Source organism: Mobula birostris, chromosome 9 (assembly GCF_030028105.1).
Source record: "Mobula birostris isolate sMobBir1 chromosome 9, sMobBir1.hap1, whole genome shotgun sequence".
NCBI classification, from domain to species: Eukaryota; Metazoa; Chordata; class Chondrichthyes; order Myliobatiformes; family Myliobatidae; genus Mobula; species Mobula birostris.
In genome coordinates this window covers 74,609,092-74,628,124 of record NC_092378.1, presented here as the reverse complement: position 1 = coordinate 74,628,124, position 19,033 = coordinate 74,609,092, and the positions used below count along the sequence as shown (strand labels likewise).

The 19,033-nt window shown below is 40.8% G+C and overlaps 1 protein-coding gene across 2 annotated transcripts in view; it reads right to left on the bottom strand.

Annotated features, from left to right (window-relative positions):
• The window catches only part of slc38a4 (solute carrier family 38 member 4), a 125,417-nt gene extending 108,442 nt beyond the window's left edge, over positions 1 to 16,975 (bottom strand). The window contains exons 1-2 of one of the 2 annotated variants that reach the window (XM_072268266.1): positions 16,865 to 16,975; positions 10,596 to 10,745 (exon numbers count right to left, since the gene is read on the bottom strand). In XM_072268266.1, coding sequence (XP_072124367.1) covers positions 10,596 to 10,677 — 82 coding nt within the window. In that variant the 5' untranslated portion in view covers positions 10,678 to 10,745; positions 16,865 to 16,975. Of the gene's footprint in view, positions 1 to 10,595; positions 10,746 to 16,864 lie in introns of those variants that run through there. The other variant, XM_072268267.1, reaches the window with a different exon arrangement.
• Positions 16,976 to 19,033: the final 2,058 nt, after the last annotated feature.

The window sequence follows — 19,033 nt, the reverse complement described above, 5'->3', positions numbered from 1 at the left end:
TTCTACGCTCCAGGGAATAAAGTCCTAACCTATTCAACCTTTCTCTGTAACTGAGTTTCTCAAGTCCCGGCAACATCCTTGTAAACCTTCTCTGCACTCTTTCAACCTTATTTATATCCTTCCTGTAATTTGGTGACCAAAACTGAACACAATACTCCAGATTCGGCCTCACCAATGCCTTATACAACCTCATCATAACATTCCAGCTCTTATACTCAATACTTTGATTAATAAAGGCCAATGTACCAAAAGCTCTCTTTATGACCCTATCTACCTGTGACGCCACTTTTACGGAATTTTGTATCTGTATTCCCAGATCCCTCTGTTCCACTGCACTCCTCAGTGCCTTACCATTAACTCTGTATGTTCTACGTTGGTTTGTCCTTCCAACGTGCAATACCTCACACGTGTCAGTATTAAACTCCATCTGCCATTTTTCAGCCCATTTTTCCAGCTGGTCCAAGTCCCTCTGCAGGCTCTGAAAACCTTCCACACTGTCTACTACACCTCCAATCTTTGTATCATCAGCAAACTTGCTGATTCTTTCTCTTTTTTTTTTTTTTTAAATCTTTTTATTGAATAAGTATACAAAAAGGTAAGCCATATAGGCACTAATACACTGTTAGAATATAATAAAATTACAGAAGATATTAATACAAAAAAAATGATACAATGTAATTTAAACATAACGTACCAAGGTAACATAATAGTATACTAATATATATATATATATATATATATATATATATATATATATATATATATATGAGAGAGAGAGAAAAGGAAAAAAACCCCCCCCAAAAAAAAAACAACCCACCGTGCAACTAACTAAAAGCAAAGCAAAGGGCTAACTTGAAACCAAACAGAGTTAAAAAACTTAAAATCACGTCCTCAATCCCAACCTCCATTAAAAACAGTAAAAAAAAAGGGTATATATTACATTAAATGAAAATATTGAATAAAAGATCTCCAGGTCTGTTCAAATTTAAATGAGGAGTCATAAAGATTGCTTCTAATTTTCTCCAAATTCAAGCATAATATCGTCTGAGAAAACCAAAAAAAGGTAGTTGGAGCATTAGGCTCTTTCCAATGTTGTCAGATACATCTTTTCGCCATTAAAGTAAGAAATGCAATCATTCTACAGGCTGAAGGAGAAAGATTACTGGAAATTTTAGGTAGTCCAAAGATAGCGGTAATAGGGTGAGGAGAGATATCTATATTCAATACCTTGGAGATAATATTAAAAATGACTCTCCAAAAAGTTTCCAGAGTAGGGCAAGACCAAAACATATGAGTTAAGGAAGCTATCTGCCCCGGGCATCTATCACAAAAAGGATTAATATGAGAATAAAAACGAGCTAATTTATCTTTGGACATATGTGCTCTATGAACAACTTTAAATTGAATTAGGGAATGTTTAGCACAGATAGAGGAAGTATTGACTAATTGTAAAATCTGCCCCCAGTCATCCACGGAAATGATAAACCCCAATTCCTGTTCCCAATCTACCCTAATCTTATCAAATGGAGCTTTCCTAAGTTTCATAATAATATTATAAATCATAGCCAATGCACCTTTCTGACATGGACTAAGGTTAATTATAGTATCTAAAATGTATGTAGGAGGAAGCATTGGAAAGGAAGAAAATATAGTACTTAGGAAATTTCTAACTTGTAGATATCTAAAAAAATGTATTCTTGATAAATTATATTTATTAGATAATTGTTCAAAAGACATAAGGGAACCATCTAAAAATAAATCCAAAAACCGTGAAATACCCTTAGTCTTCCAAATTTGAAAAGCACGATCCGTAAAAGAGGGAGGAAAGCTGATCCAATTTACCACATTATCATCCAGATCATTGATATAGATGACAAATAACAACGGACCCAGCACTGATCCCTGTGGCACACCACTAGTCACAGGCCTCCACTCAGAGAAGCAATTCTCTACCACCACTCTCTGGCTTCTTCCATCGAGCCAATGTCTAATCCAATTTACCACCTCTCCATGTATACCTAGCGACTGAATTTTCCTAACTAACCTGCCATGCGGGACCTTGTTAAAGGCCTTACTGAAGTCCATGTAGACAATATCCACTGCCTTCTCTTCATCCACTTTCCTGGTAACCTCCTCGAAAAACTCCAACAGATTGGTCAAACATAACCTACCACGTACAAAGCCATGTTGACTCTCCCTAATAAGCCCCTGTCTATCCAAATGCTTGTAGATTCTGTCTCTTAGTACTCCCTCCAATAACTTGCCTACTACTGACGTTAAACTCACCGGCCTATAATTTCCTGGGTTACTTTTCGATCCTTTTTTAAACAACGGAACAACATGAGCCACTCTCCAATCCTCTGGCACTTCACCCGCAGACAGCGACATTTTAAATATTTCTGCCAGGGCCCCCGCAATTTCAACACTATCTGCTGAGTTCATCCAGCATTTTGTGGGTGTCATTATCCCAACAGTTTTTTTCCCCTCACTTGTTGGAGTGATATACTGGTAAACTGTTCAACTCAGTGACTTCACTCTGGAACCAAGGCCACACAACCTCACTAGGTCGAATTGTTGATGAAGTTTGTAATTTGTGCATGTTTGGAGTCTGAGCTCCAAGATACTGCTACTGTCAACTCATTCACTGAAGGACAAGAGCATACCTTAGGTTGAGCATGAGAGACCTCCAGACATCCCACCCTGCAAGAACTCTTTTCAGGGAAGTAGCACCATCAATTTCCGGGAGAGGTGGGATGTCTGCAATAGAGTAGCTCCTTAGCAGCTAGCCAGCTAGCTTAAATAACGTTAGCTATGCTAATGAACGAATGACACCTGTTAATCTCACCTCAATGTGTCTTTTACAGTCTTAACCCACCATGGGTAATAGAAGAGTCACTGTTGCAAACAGTGCAGCGAGCAACACTGTCATTATTTTGACCCCTATTAGGCAGGAGTACACTTTACTGTAGTCTGGGGTGATGTACATTTTATACTTTCTTTTTCCTGGAACACTCTGCCATGGCATGCTCTCGCACTCTGTCTCTTTCTCATGGTCGCTCACGCGCTCTCTCTTGCTTTCTCTCGCTCTCTCTCTCTCTCTCTCTCGTGGTCGCCATCACACTTTCTTGCTCACTCTCAAAAAAATTGATTTCCGTGATACTGTATATAATTTGCGGGCATCAGGGAGCCACTATTAATATACGGGAAACTCCCGGAACTTCCGGAAGTAGGATGTCTGGATCTTTTTTTCATTGGATCGAAGGAGGATGAGAGGTGACTTCATAGAGGTGTACAAGATAAGCAGCACAGATAAACTGCATAGACAGAGATATGTTCCCAGAATGGAAATGGCTGAGAAGGGTATTATCTGAAGGCGATTGGAGGAAAATATGGTAGAGTCAGATACAATTGGTTCATTTAAGAAACTCACGGATGATAGAAAAATGGAGGTAATGTAGGAGCAAAGGGTTACAGTGAATTTAGAGCAGATCATCACAACATTGTTGGTTGAAAGGCCTGTACTGTATTGTACAAAGTTCATGCTACAATCTTGCAAAATGAGCCACTTCCCAAGTACATACCACCAAAAGCAGGCATTATAAAAAAAAAGCACTCAACATATTGAATGTTGATATTAGCAGACAAGAAACAGCCTACCCTGATGTCTTTCAAATCATTGGTGGAGAATTCAATCAGACTTGTTTGAAAAAAGAATCTCTGCTCAATCATCATCAACACATCATCTGCTACACACTCAACTACTGTTACACTACAATTAGGAATGGCTGGAAAGTCCTAGAGGTGTGTATCCCCACAAAATCATTCTGAGTCTTCCCCAACTAGAAACACTGGATGAACCATGACATTCACAATTTGCTTTGGGGCTAATCAGTGGAACTCAGGTCTGGCAACCAAATAAGATACAAGGGGTCCGGGTACGATCTCCAGAAAGCTATCTCACATGTGAAGTGGCAATTCTAGACCAAACATGAGTCACTGAAGGATGCTTAACAGTTGTGGCAGGGCTTGAATGCTATCTCTTCCCACAAAGTGAAACCAAGTGATGTAGGGAACAATAAGGCTTCACTCCCAGTTGAACTCAGGTGTTTTCTGTGCTCACTTTGACTATCAAAACATGGAGGTACCTTCACAAACTCCCACAGCACCTGATCGGTAACTTTACGATTTCAGCCTTCGAGGCCGACGTGAGAGCATCCTTCCTTCTGGAGGGCGAATCTATGACAAGTATCTGGCCAGACAGGATACCTGGCCAAGTACTAAAGATCTGTGGTGATCAACTGGAGTCTTCATCGATATCTTAACCTCTCACTTTGGCAGTCTGAGGTACCCACCTGCTTCAAGGAAGCATCAATTATACCGGTGCACCAGAACAACATGGTAACCTGCCACTCTGATGAAGTGCTTTGAGATGTTGACGATGAAATATAGCAACTCCTGCCTGATCTACACGGTGCACTATTGCAGGAAAGCAGCATTCATCAAGTACCTCCACCACCCAGTCCATGCTCTCTTCTCACTGCTACCATCAGGAAGGAGTGCAGGAGCCTCAGGACCCTCACAACAGATTCAAACAGTTATTATCCCTCAACAATCATGTCTTAAACCAGAGGGGATAATTTCATTCAACTTCACTCACCACAACACCAAACTGTGGAATCACTTTCAAGTTCCCAATACTTAATGCTTATTTATTATTAGGGTTTCCTTTTTCATCTGCTTCTTTTTGTATTTGCACAGTCTGGTGTCTCATGCACTGTAAACAGACTACTATGTTCTCCAGCATCTAATGTTGCTCTGGATTTCTAGCAACTGCAGAACTTTTGTGTTTAATAGTTAACCCAATCAGTGAGCTGTAGTCATCTATTCCTGACTGTAGTCCCCAGTCTTCATCCACTTCATGGTCCACATATACTCACGCCTCCTTTCTACACCAGTGTCCGTATAACTCAGGTACGTACATTTTCTACGGTGCATCTCTTCAGTTGATGTTACTGTTACTACTACTAATTATTTACTTACAAAAGCTTCCATAATTTTTCAAGACACTATTTTGACAACACAATTAAAAATATTACAGTCACCTTTAAACTCAATTGCAATTTATAGATGAATTTGATTTAGATTTTTGATACAGGCTAGCTACTACTTCAAACAGATTATTTATTATTTACTTGAACAGATAGTTAAGGAAACAAACCATCATCCAACTTTGTGTTCAATTTCCATCTCCTCCTGCTTGTAAAATCTTCATTTTACAAATGGGTCACAAATTCCATGTATTCCAATCACCTTTTCACAGTTTCCAAATATTCTGCCAGTAAAAAAACTACTAGTTTATGCAGCAAAGTTTCATCCTCTTATTTAATTGTTCTGTTGAATTTTACATTGCGTCAGCTACTCCAGGGAGCTGATTCCCACCGCCATGAATGTCATTGTAGAGTTTTCCATGGATAAAGACTTCAGCTTGAAACCACACTCACCAGCGGCATTCTGTGGCTGTAGAATGTACCATTTGTGTTATCATACGATATAAGAGAAGTAGGCCATTCAGCCCATTGAGTCTGCTGCTCTGCCATTCAGTCATGGGCTGATCCAATTCTTCCAGTCATCCCCACTCCCCTGCCTTCTTCCCATACCCTTTACTGCCCTGGCTAATCAAGGACCTATCTATCTCTAACTTAAGTGCATGACCATATACTTTTCAACATTGTATTTCATTTGCCACTTCTTTGCCCATTCCCCTAAACTATCTAAGTCTCTCTGCAGGCTCTCTGTTTCCTCAACATTACCCATTCCTCCACCTATCTTTGATTCATCTGCAAATTTAGCCACAACTCCATAAATCCCATTGTCCGAATCATTGACATACATAGTTAAAAAGCAGCAGTCCCAACACTGACTGGTAACCAGCAGCCAGCAAGAATAGGATCCCTTTATTCCCACTGTTTTCTGCCGATCAGCCAATGCTCCACCCATGCTAGCAGGGGAACGTTGACTGAGACCTGCTAGTAACTTCCCTGTAATTCAATGGGCTCTTACCTTGCTAAGCAGCCTCATGTGCGACACCTTGTCAAAGGCCTTCTGAAAATCCAAGTACACCACATTTACTACATCTCCTTTGTCTACCTTGCCTGTAATTTCCTCAAAAAATTGTAGTAGGTTTGTCAGACAGGATATTCTTTTCAGGACACCATGCTGGCTTTGGCTTATCTTGTCATGTGTCTCCAGGTACTTCACAATCTCATCCCTAACTATCGATTCCAACAACTTCCTAGCCACTGATGTCAGGCTAACAGTTTCCTTTCTGCTGCCTCCCGCCCTTCTTAAATAGTGGAGTAACATCTGCAATTTTCCAGTCATCTGGTACAATGCCAGAATATATTGATTCTTGATAGACCTCCGCAATCTCTCCAGCTACTTCCTTCAGAACCCGAGGGTGCATTCCATCAGGGTCAGGAGATTTATCCACCCTCAGACCATTAAGCTTCTTGAGCACCTTCTCACCCGTAATTTTCACTGCACATACTTCACTTCCCTGATACTCTTGAATGTCTGATAAACAGATGTCTTCCAGTGAAGACTGATGCAAAATACGCATTCAGTTCCTCTGTCCTCTCTGCATCTCTCATTACAGTATCTCCAGTGTTGTTTACTATTGGTCCTATATCTGCCCTCGACTCTTTTACCCTTTATATACACTTTTTTAAAAAAGCTTTTAGTGGCCTCTTTGACATTAGTCACCAGCTTCCTTTCACAATTCTTCTTTTCCCTACTAATGACCTTCTTAGTTTCCATCTAAAAGTTCTTTTAAAAAGCTTCCCAATCCTTTATCTTCCCACTAGCTTTGGCTTCCTCTCTTTTGTTTTTACTTTGGCTCTGATTTCACTTGTCCTTCTTCCATTTGAAAATTTCTTCTTATTTGGAATATATCTGTCTTGTATATCCCTCATTTTTCACAGAAACTCCAGCATTGCTGCTCTGTTGTCTTTCCTGCTAGTGTCCCTTTCCAGTCAACTTTGGCCAGTTCTCTCAAGCCATTGTAATTTCCTTTATTCCACTGAAATACCGACACATTAGAATTTAGTTTCTCTTTCTCAAATTTCAAAGTAAACCCAATCATATTGTGATCACTGTTCCCTAAGGGTTCCTTAACTTTAAGCTCTCTGATCACCTCCAGATCATTGCAATACACCAAATCCAGCACAGCTGATACCCTAGTGGACTCAACAACAAGCTGTTCTAAAAAGTCATCCCTTAGACATTCTACAAATTCCCTTGAGGTCCAGTACTGGCTGGTTTTCCCAATTCACGTGCCTCAAGGTTCAAGGAAGCTGTACATTTTCCCTGTGACAGCATGGGTTTCTTTTGACTGCACTGGTTTCCTCCCACATTCCAAAAAATTAAGTAGTGGGCATGCTACATTGGCACTGGAAGCATAGTGACACTTGTGGACTGCCCCCAGCTGACATGAACAAAGCTTTTCACTGTATGTTTTGATGTACATATGACAAATAAAGCTAATTTTATCTTATTCAAGGACAGGCAAGGGAGAACACTACCACCTGAAAATTCCCCTCCAATTTACTTCCCGACCAGCCTTTACTTAGAAATATGCTATTGTCAAAGGGACTAAATCCTGGAAGCCTATACTGTACATCTGCACTATGGGAACACCTTAACAACTGTGATGCAAGAATGTGGCTCAGCAAAGCTTTGCATTGAAAATCATTCTCAGTCATGGAAAATACGTATCCCATAAAGAATAGCATAGATAAAGCAGATTATATGTTATTAACAAGAAACTGAATGTCTGATTCCTATATTACAATAATAAATCTTCTATAATTTAATAGTACTTCAGCATCTGCAGAGCATCATGCCACAGAAGGAAATTCATCTCTCAAACAGGAAAGCAATTTAAAAATTTTATTTTACTATTTGTACTGAAGACTAAAGCAAGAAATTGCTTTCTATACAACATTATTTGTATAACTATTGGATAGAAAACACAAACAAAATAGATATTTTTTCTGTCAACACTAGGCACTCAAATACGGTTTTCAGTAATAATTCCATTAGAAGGGCCTCTTCCTTAATTCAAACCCTATACTGCACTTGTAATCAACATTTGTGAATTATAATGTTGTGCAAAAAAGCAACAGCTGAGATGACAATTCTGCTTAAAACTTGATCATACTTTTAACCTAAGGAAGGGTCTTGCCCCAAAACATTGAGTGTACCTTCCCCTCCCCCCATAGATGCTGCAGGGCCTGCTGAGTTCCTCCAGCATCTTGTATGTGTTGCTCGGATTTCCAGCATCTGCAGATTTTCTCATTTGTGATTCGATTAAAACTAAAAAGTGTTGACTTACTGAAATCTTTACTGAAGTTTGAAAATGATTTATTTTCCTGCTTAGAAGCTGCACTCTAGCATATGCAGATAAAGTTTGAAAGAATAACATTAGTCAATAAACACAAGAGACTCTGCAGATGCTGGAAATGCAGAGTAACACACACAAAATGCTGGAGGAACTCAGGTCAGGAAACATCAATGGAAAGGAATAAACCATCAATGTTTAGGGCCAAGGCCCTTCTTCAGGGACCACGATGGGCCCAAAACATCTACCCTTTACTCCTTTTCATAGATAACACCATAAGAAATAGGAGCAGAATTGGACCAAATGGCCTTTCGAGTCTCCTCCAAAATTTCATCATGGCTGATCTAATTTCCCCTTCAGCCAGAATCTCCTGCCTCTCCCCATATTCCTTCATGCCCTGACCAACATGAATCTATCAACCTCTGCTTCATGAACCTCCTTTGAACCCTCTCCAGTTTCAGCACATCTTTTCCAAGATAAGGGGCCCAGGAGCTGCTCACAATACTCCAGGTGAATCCTCACCATGCTTTATAAAGTCTCAACATTACATCTTTGCTTTTATATCTAGTCCTCTTGAAAGGAATGTCAACATTGCATTTGCCTTCCTCACCACAGACTCAACCTACAAATTAATCTTTAGGGAATCCTGCACAAGGACTCCTAAGTTTGTATTTTTTTTTATTTTCTCTCCATTTAGAAAATAGTCAAACCATTTACTTTCTTCTACCATGACAATACACTTTCTCACAATGTATTCCATTTCTTTGCCCATTTTCCTAATCTGTCCAAGTCCTCCTGTAGCCTCTGTACTTCATCAAAACTACCTGCCCTTCCATCTATCTTCATATCATCTACAAACTTTGCAAGAAAGCCAACAATTCCATCATCCAAATCATTCATATACAACATAAAAAACAAAGCTTTCCCAACACAGACCATTTGTTACTGGCAGCCAATTAGAAAAGGCCCCCTTTATTTCCACTCTTTGCCTCCTGCCAATCAACCACTGCTTTATCCATGCCAGAATCTTTCCTGTAATACCATGGGCTCATAGCTTGTTAAGCAGCCTCATGTGTGGCATCTTGTCAAAGTCCTTCTGAAAATCAAAGTACAAAACATCAGCTGATTCTCCTTTGTCCACCTTGCTTGTTATTGCTTCAAAGAATTCCAACAGGTCTATCAAGCAAGATTTTCCCTTGAGGAAACCATGCTGACTATGGCCCATTTTATCATTAATCTCCAAGTACCCCGACACCTCACCCTTAATAATAGACTCCAAAATCTTCCCAACCACTGCGTTCAGATTAACTGGTCCATAGTTTCCTTTCTCCTGCCCCTCTCCCTTCTTGAAGAGTGGAGTGACATTTGCAATTTTCCAGTTTACCGGAACCATTACAGAATCTAGTGATACTTGCAAAATCATTATGAATGCCTCTACAATCTATTCAGCTACCTCTTTTAGAATGCTGTCTGACCTGCTGAATAACATTAATAAAATTTGTTCATATATTAATTAGAGCATAGAACAGTACAGCCCAGGAACAAGCATTTCAGCTCACAATTTTGGGCCAGACTAATTAAACTATAGGTTGACTATCCCTCATCTGAAAATCCAAAATCTGAAATTTTTTTTTGAGCACAGACATGATGTTACAAGTGGAAAATTCCACAAGGCCTGGGAAGATTCCCAAGCGATGTGCAGATACCTGTGTGTCACAGCAAGTTCTGAGAAGTGACCTCGCTTGTGTAATGAACAGAAGTTAATGAAAAATAGAAATACATTGCATAATGTGAAAAATGAAAATTTTGATCATGTGTGGAAAAGTCTGAGCTAGCAGAGGAAGCTGTATAGACATGTACTATTATAGTGTTTAAAATACATTTGTACAAACACACGAATAGGGCAAGCTTAGAGGAATATGGGCCCAATGCAGGCAAATGGGATCAGCTGAGGAAGGCATCTTGATTGTCACGGATGCTTTGGCCCTTGTTGTATAGCCTTGATATCTTGTGCCAATACTAGGCCAGCTAGACAAAGCTGATACAATCGCCATCAGGGTACCCTGCCCTCTGATTTTTGTGTGCGTGATGTGTGTGGGGTATGGGGATAATATATGTAACATTTAAATGGTTCAATCAAATGTTAATGTCTTAACAAGAAATCAGAGATTCTCTGCAGCAATTAAAAGATACTCACCTAAAGATACTACAATTTCTGTTCTGATTTTATTTATTTGTAGTTTTCTTTGACTTTGCACAGTTTCCCTTCTTCTGCACATTGGTTGTTTGTCGATCTTGTGTCGATGATCATCAACTCTGTTGTATTTCAGTCTTCTATTGTAAGTGCCTGCAAGAAAATTAATCTTAGGGTGGTGTATGGTGATATGCATGAACTTTAATAATAAATTTACACTGAACCTATGAACATAAAACAATTGCAATTTTCATTAATAGAAGTTTATCAACAATTAGTAAATGTCATATACCTAGGTGAACATGCACTTTGGTCATACAATAGGTTTATCTAAAATAAATTGAAGAAAGTTTTCCAGTGAATGGGACCTTCACAAGTGACATTATGAAACCAGACTGTGGGGCAAAGGTTTTAGCTGTGGGATGTTTACTAGTTTCTTCATAAAGAATGTGAAAAGCTCAATGGTACTTGAATTGTAAAAAAATGGATGTTAACACAGTCCAGGGAAAAGTTTTAGTACAGCAGGACTTGGAATTGAAGAACCAGCAAATTTGACAGTAAGCTGAAGAGAGTAAAAGATGCAGATATTGGAGAAAGCAAGTAATTGACAAAGGTAGGTGACAAAGGCATAGAAACATAGAAAACCTACAGCACAATACAGGCCCTTCCGCCCACAAGTTGTGCCAAACATGTCCCTACCTTAGAAATTACTAGGTTTACCTATAGCCCTTTATTTCAGTGGTCCCCAACCACCGGATAGCATGTGCTACCGGGCCGTGAGGAAACAATATGATTTGGCGATATGAAACGATATGAGTCAGCTGCACCTTTCCTCATTCCGTCAGGCACTGTTGAAATTAAACATGTGCTCCCCCACCCCATCGGCTGCTCCACAAGAATATTGTCAATATTAAACCGGTCTGCAGTGCAAAAAAGGTTGGGGACCCCTGCTCTACTTTACTAAGCTCCATGTACCTATCTAAAAGTCTGTTAAAAAGAACTTATCATATCCACCTCCACCACCATTGCCGGCAGCCCATTCCACGCACTCACCACTCTGAGTAAAAAACTTACCCCTGATATCTCCTCTGTACCTACTCCCCAGTACCTTAATCCTGTGTCCTCTTGTGGCAACCATTCCAGCCCTGGGAAAAAGCCTCTGACTATCCACACGATCAATGCCTCTCATCGTCTTATACACCTCTCATTCTCTGTCGCTCCAAGGAGAAAAGGTCGAGTTCACTCAACCTATTCACATAAGGCATGCTCCCCAATCCAGGCAACATCCTTGTAAATCTCCTCTGCACCCTTTCTATGGCTTCCGCATCCTTCCTGTAGTGAGGCGACCAGAACTGAGCACAGTACTCCAAGTGGGATCGAACCAGGGTCCAACACAGCTGCAACATTACCTCTCAGCTCCTAAATTCAATTCCACAATTGATGAAGGCCAATGCACACCTTCTTAACCACAGAGTCAACCTGCACAGCTGCTTTGAGTGTCCTATGGACTCGGATTGCAAGATCCCTCTGATCCTCCACACCGCCAAGAGTCTTACCATTAATGCTATATTCTGCCATCATATTTGACCTACCAAAATGAACCACTTCACACTTATCTGGGTTGAACTCCATCTGCCACTTCTCAGCCCAGTTTTGCATCCTATCAATGTCCCGCTGTAACTTCTGACAGCCCTCCACACTATCCACACTTCCAACCTTTCTGTCATCAGCAAACTTACTAACCCATCCCTCCACTTTCTCATCCAGGTCATTTATAAAAATCATGAAGAGTAAGGGTCCCAGAACAGATCCCTGATGCACACCAATGGTCACCGACCTCCATGCAGAATATGACCCATCTCCAACCACTCTTTGCCTTCTGTGGGCAAGCCAGTTCTGGATCCACAAAGCAATGTCCCCTTGGATCCCATGTCTCCTTACTTTCTCAATAAGCCTTGCATGGGGTACCTTATCAAATGCCTTGCTAAAATCCATATACACTACATCTACTGCTCTTCCTTCATCCATGTGTTTAGTCACATCCTCAAAAAAATTCAATCAGGCTCGTAAAGCACAACCTGCCCTTGACAAAACCATGCTGATTACTCCTAATCATATTATACCTCTCCAAATGTTCATAAATCCTGCCTCTCAGGATCTTCTCCATCAACTTACCAACCACTGAGGTAAGACTCACTGGTCTATAATTTCCTGGGCTATCTCTACTCCCTTTCTTGAATAAAGGAACAACATTTGCAACTCTCTAGTCCTCCAGAATCTCTCCCGGCCCCATGATGATGCAAAGATCATCGCCAGAGGCTCAGCAATCTCCTTCCTCGCCTCCCACAGTAGCCTGGGGTACATCTCATCCAGTCCTGGTGACTTATCCAACTTGATGCTGCAACTGCAAGAATTTAGCAGCATCTGGGATGATGGCAGGTAATGGTATGGAGCTGTGCATTGGAGTTACTTACGTTTCAATGGTATTCCATACATGCCTATTTTAATCCTGCATTTGTGTTATTAGACTAAGTCAGCTTTGCCATACATAGAAGCCTCCAGGAAAGCCGGTCGAAATGGATAAAGCAGTGGAGATCAAAGAACTTAGCCTCTGCTCACCAGAGGTATCATTTCCACACACCATGCAAGATTAGGGGAAAAAGGTCTGAAGAATATGACCTACAAAACCAAACAAAACTTTTGAACTTTAGAGCAGTTGTCTTCCACAGACACCTAAAAGCCCTGGACTAACCACCACAGAACCTTACAAAAGATTTTGAGAATCAGTTGGAAGGACAGACACACTGGAGCAGGCGAACATGAACAGCATTTCCACCATGATAAAGCAACACCAACTCTGGTGGATAGGTCATGTTACCTGGATGCCTACCTTACGCCTCCCCAAGCAGAGCTTTTATTCCCAGTTGAAGTTCTGTTTTCCCATTCTCACTGAAAGAGCAGAGAATCCGAGTTGGCTCCAGTTCCAGAGGCAGTTGAATGGATTGGTCAACACACCATCTTTGATTTCAAGTCCACACAGTGTTTACCATGCAAATCTCACCACTCCTAGATGATTAGGAATCAAATGCAGCATTCCCTGGTGCAAAGAGCATGTTGAATTGAAGTGTTGGAGTAGTTACTTGTGGGGATAGCAAATCCAGCATCCTTTGGGAAGAACTACAACACTGAATACTGCCACTCAGGTTACCCCTTCCTCTTGATTAATGAAGCAACTACAATGTGTAATCGAGGTACAGCAGCCATTCAATGCTAGAGAACGATGGGTTTCATTATGTTAGCAAACAGTGACATGCAAGTAAGAATGAGGAAAAGGGGTCACCATCAAAATTCTGCAGATATGCCAAAGTATTTTGAAAATGGCAACTGAATTCCACACGACAGCACTATAGATCCATTTTGGATAGGAGAAAATGTTAGCCTGGTAAGATCAGAAATATTACAAGTCTTGCATGCATTATACCAGAGGTTCTTTTATCTCCAACTGTGCAATTAGATTTAGATATGACTTTTCTCAGAGCATGCAGCAACAAGGCAGCACTATTCCACTGACGCAACGACGTGCAAGATTAGCTTTGTTTGTCACACTACATTGAAACATACAGTGAAGTGCATCATTTGCATCAAGGATTTGCCAGGGAACAGCTTACAAGTGTCGCCATGCTTCCAGCGCCAGCATAGCATGCTCTCAACTTAGTAACACCAACTCATACGTCTATGTAGGAAGAAACTGGAGCACTTGGTCACAGGGAGAATGTATAATCTCTTTACAGATAGCGGTGGGAATTGGATCCCAATCCACAGCTTGCGCTGAAGTTTTACGCTAATCACCATGTGGTCAGATTCCACTATTGGGGAAAGATGCCTAGCAAAAGTGGAAATTAGTTTTCCCCTTATATTTTTCATGTTTTGGTTCAAATTATAAACTACCTGAACAGAGTAAAGATTTAATATTAGGGAAAGCTGCTTGATAGGAAAGGAGGAGAAGGATATGGCCTGATGCAGGTGAATAGGATTAATGTAGAATGCCATCAGTCTATATGGGTGAACCAAGCAGGACACTTCTGTCTCCGATGTGGGCAACCAGGGCAGATGAACCCGAGCTCACTTTGGAACCAGGCTGGTTTCGGATGCGTGTTGGAGGTGGTATATGAACGGGGGATAGAAACCTCACTCACAGCATCAATTGCTTCTCTCTGATTTCCCTGGCAGCAGGTGGGTTGTGGAGGTACATTGGGGGGGGGGGGGGGAAGTATCTGAACGAGGAGCAGAAACAAATGGTCACAACATCAATAGCCTCTCTCCAATCTCTTCAGCTGCAGGTGAGTTGTGGAGGTATGTTGGGTGTGGTACATGAATGAGGAGCAGAGACCACACTCACAGCCTCCTTGGCTTCTTTCTGATCTCCTTTGTTGTCAAGGTTCAGTGATCACAAATCTCTGGGTAAGTGGGTGAGAGCACCGGCAACTTGCATTATGACAGGGCATTTCAGAGAACAGAGCTTCCCAAGTTGATCATTAGACTGAAGTTGCTCTGATAAATTAGCAGGATTGATGGTGACAACATCTCCAGAGGGAGAACCAATTAATGTTTCAGGACCACACACACAAGTTGCTGGAGGAACTCAGCAGGTCAGGCAGCATCGATTGAGGGGAATAACCCACGTATTCAGAATTATTTATTTACTTTTAAAAAATAATTGCACAGTTTGTCTTTTGCATACTGGTTGCTTATCAGTCTTTGTGTGTAGTTTTTCATTGACCCAATTGTATTTCTTTGTTCTCCTATGAACGGCTGCATATCTGTAGTATAGGGTGACACATCTGTACTTTGATAATAAATTTACTTTGAACAGTTTATGTTTCAGGTCGATCCCTTCATGATGAAGGGTCTCAGCCCAAAACGTGGACAGTTTATTCCTCTCCATAGATGCTGCCTGGCCTATTGAGTCCCTCTGGCATTTGTGTCAGTTGCTCTGGATTTCCAGTATCTGCAGAATCTCGTGTTAAAATCAGGCATGAGACCTGTATTTTAAGCAAAAACACGGTCCTGAAATGTTAATTGTGTTTCTTCCCCCTCCCCCACAGATTCTGAGTATTTCAAACACTGTTTTTATTTCAGATTCCCAGCAACCTTTCCATTTTCATCGAATATTAGAGCACGTGACAAAGAGGTGGGGTTCCAGGAACATCTTAAAGGAGAAAAGCGAGGCGGAGAGGTTTAGGGAGCAACCGATGGACCCTAAACCAGCTGTGAGGGATTGTGCATTTACACTCCAGGATGACGTAGAATGCCGAACTCTAGAAAATAGAAAGACTTAGTGAAGGAGGAGCGGCTGAAAGCTTGGATGAAAATATCGAGTGCTGCTTATCCGGGAAAGTGCCAACCCTGTGCGCTCTGCTTCTACAGGAAAGGACATCCATCGAGAGGAGTTGCCTATTCGCGGGACGGACGCTCGCCGCCGCCCTGTGTTGTACAGGCTTATCTCAAGCAGTGGAGAACGCTGCCTCGCACTGAGGTCAGCTGCTAAGAGCTAAGTTGTTCCTCCAAACCTTCAAAGACAAACCGTCATCGAGGACCAAAAATAACCAAGCATCGCATCCATATATACTAAAACATCAAACATTTATAACCACACCTTCAGAAGACAACCGCTACACTTTTTTTTAAAAAAAAGACAACCTCCATATTACAGAGCCTCTCCCTACATGACACAATAAACAGTTCTCACTTGGGCAGAATCCACTAGAGAATTGGTTAAAAAAAATACTTATAATCATCGTATTTCGAACAAAGGCGATTACGGTGCGGTAACCTTTCTCACAAATAAAAATGCTTCGGCGGAGATCCCTAAATTTTCCTCAGAAACTGTGAAAGAAGCTATATACACTAGGCGTGTTTCAAGCGCGCAGATACACATGGAATAAGATGTATAGAAAGTGAATTAAAGCACTCTTTTCAAGTACAACCAAATACAATATTGGCTTAACAATTCTTACTTTGCTATCGTACATAATGTTCAACGTGGCTTTAAATGTTTACACTCACACATTTGGCAATCGTTTATAAATACTCATTTGCATTTTAAACCACTAATTAACATCTAGCAGCAGTGTATCCAGAAACAATACAAAACCTTTTTCCCGCTTAAAATCTACTGCTCAGTTTGAAACCATTTGAATTGTATTACAATTGGAGAATAAAGCAATAAATACTATTTTAATTAAAAGCATTTTAGAGTAAATCAAACCCACCTTAAAATTACAATGTGAATCAAGTAACTAGACGAGGGCAACGAAGAATTACTATTTCGGAAGGGATATCCTCAGCATTTAACAGCAGATAGTGGAAATTTCCACCATGTGAACCCACCATGCAAACAGTTTCAAGTTTCATGAATGACAAGACACGCCCTGTGTTTAGATATCCACCAATCAAAGCAGACTCTTCACAAAGGTCTCGACATACCACTGCCCACGACCAATTCGTTTTTAACTGATACGGAATTCTTAAAGGAGAACAGTGTTCTGCCATTCTAAATGCTGGTGAACGCAGCAGGCCAGGCAGCATCTATAGGAAGAGGTACAGTTGACGTTTCGGGACGAAGGGTCTCGGCCTGAAACGTTGGACTGTACCGCTTCCTATAGATGCTGCCTGGCCTGCTGTGTTCACCAGCATTTTTTATGTGTGTTGCTTGAATTTCCAGCATCTGCAGATTCCCTCGTGTTCTGCCATTCTAGGTATGTTTGAAAGTGGAACTCATGGTTTTATACAAAACATCTTTACCTATTAAGTCGTCCGCTATAGGCACAGGATAAAACATATCCTCAGTGATCCTACACGGGCGGCAGTGCTGGAACTGTCCCTGTTGCACTTATAATTGTTTACCTGGATTAGTCTCAATCTCACAGCTCCGTAACAATATTTTCCAAACAGTCGGAGAGAGGCACTTCGCGTTATCGCATAGTTTAGGGCTGTGAAACTTACTCTGTCACATGTTGACGGAGAGATACTCCTGGTAACCCTCCCCACTGGGAACTCTTCAGATTTAATCTGGCATCTCCCTCATTTTTTAAAAATATTAACAGATCTTGAATAAGGTGAGAACTCCAATGTAACAGCTGCACTTGTTCCTCGATGAAGCTTTTAAAGTCACAGAACACCACGGCACAGAAACAAGCCCTTCGGCCCATCTAGTCCGTGCCGAACTATTAATCTGCTTAGTCCCGTCGAGTTGAACCTGGACTATACCCCTCCCATTCATGTACTTAAACAAACTTCTCTTATGTGCTGAAATCGAACCCAGATGCACCATTTCCACTGGCAGCTTATTCCACCCTCTGAGTGATGAAGGTCCCCGTCATGTTCCCCTTAAATATTTCACCCTTCATCCTTAACATACGAGCTGTTGTCTCATCCAACCTGAGTGGAAAAAGCCTGTTTACATTTATTATATGTATACACTTCATAACTTTGTTTACCTCTATCAAATTTCCTCTTATTCTCCCATGCTCCAGGGAATAAAGTCCTAACCTTTACAACATTTCTGTGTGACTCAGGACCTCAAGTCCTGATAACATCCTCGTGAATTCCTTGCAGTCTTTCAGTCTTGTTGATATCTTTCTTGTTGGTAGGTGACCAAAAAGCACACAACACTCCAAATTAGGCCTCATCAACATCTTACACAACTTCTGTGCAACATTCCAGCTCCTGGTATGGCTGAGCCGTGGAAGGTCTCAGGAAAATGACTTTCAAAGATACCCAGAGACAACAGAAGCATTAAACAGTGATATCCTTATCCACCATCAATACAGTGGAAAGTTTAATGCTGGAAAGTCAATGTGCTGGATCAATATAATTGCACTGTGGCACTAAAGAAGACCACTTGGCCCATTAGGCCCTGCTATGCAGTTTCTTTAATCTGATGGTCCCATTGAAGGCAATGGAAGTAAATTCAAATGAAGGCCAACCTTCTCACACACTGTATGATACCCCTTAGTGACTAAAGGTGCCTTTCTCTTCCTGTTAGCTTGGAAAGAATGATTAGGGAAAATAAAATAAACAATTCTCCATACTCCTGGAACCACTAGATTACATCTGATTTCACTTGGTGACTGCAGCTCATTAGATCAATTAAAGTAAAATGGAAGTTACTGAGAGTCTTCATAAAAATCACAGACGTTAACAGTGCAACAGAAAGCCAGTTCTCTCGTTAATTTATCAGTTGCCAGTTGTCAAGTTATAATTTACTTTGTTCCACTTCCCACACCTGGGTAACTAGTTCTGAGATTATTACCTTTTAAAAAATTTCAACATCCAGCAGTTGCTTTTTAAAGTCAAAGTGAGTCCAAAATGAAGACCCATAGAAATGAAATTAAAAGTAAATGATTTTTTATTGAATTCATTTAATTTGTTTGATAAAT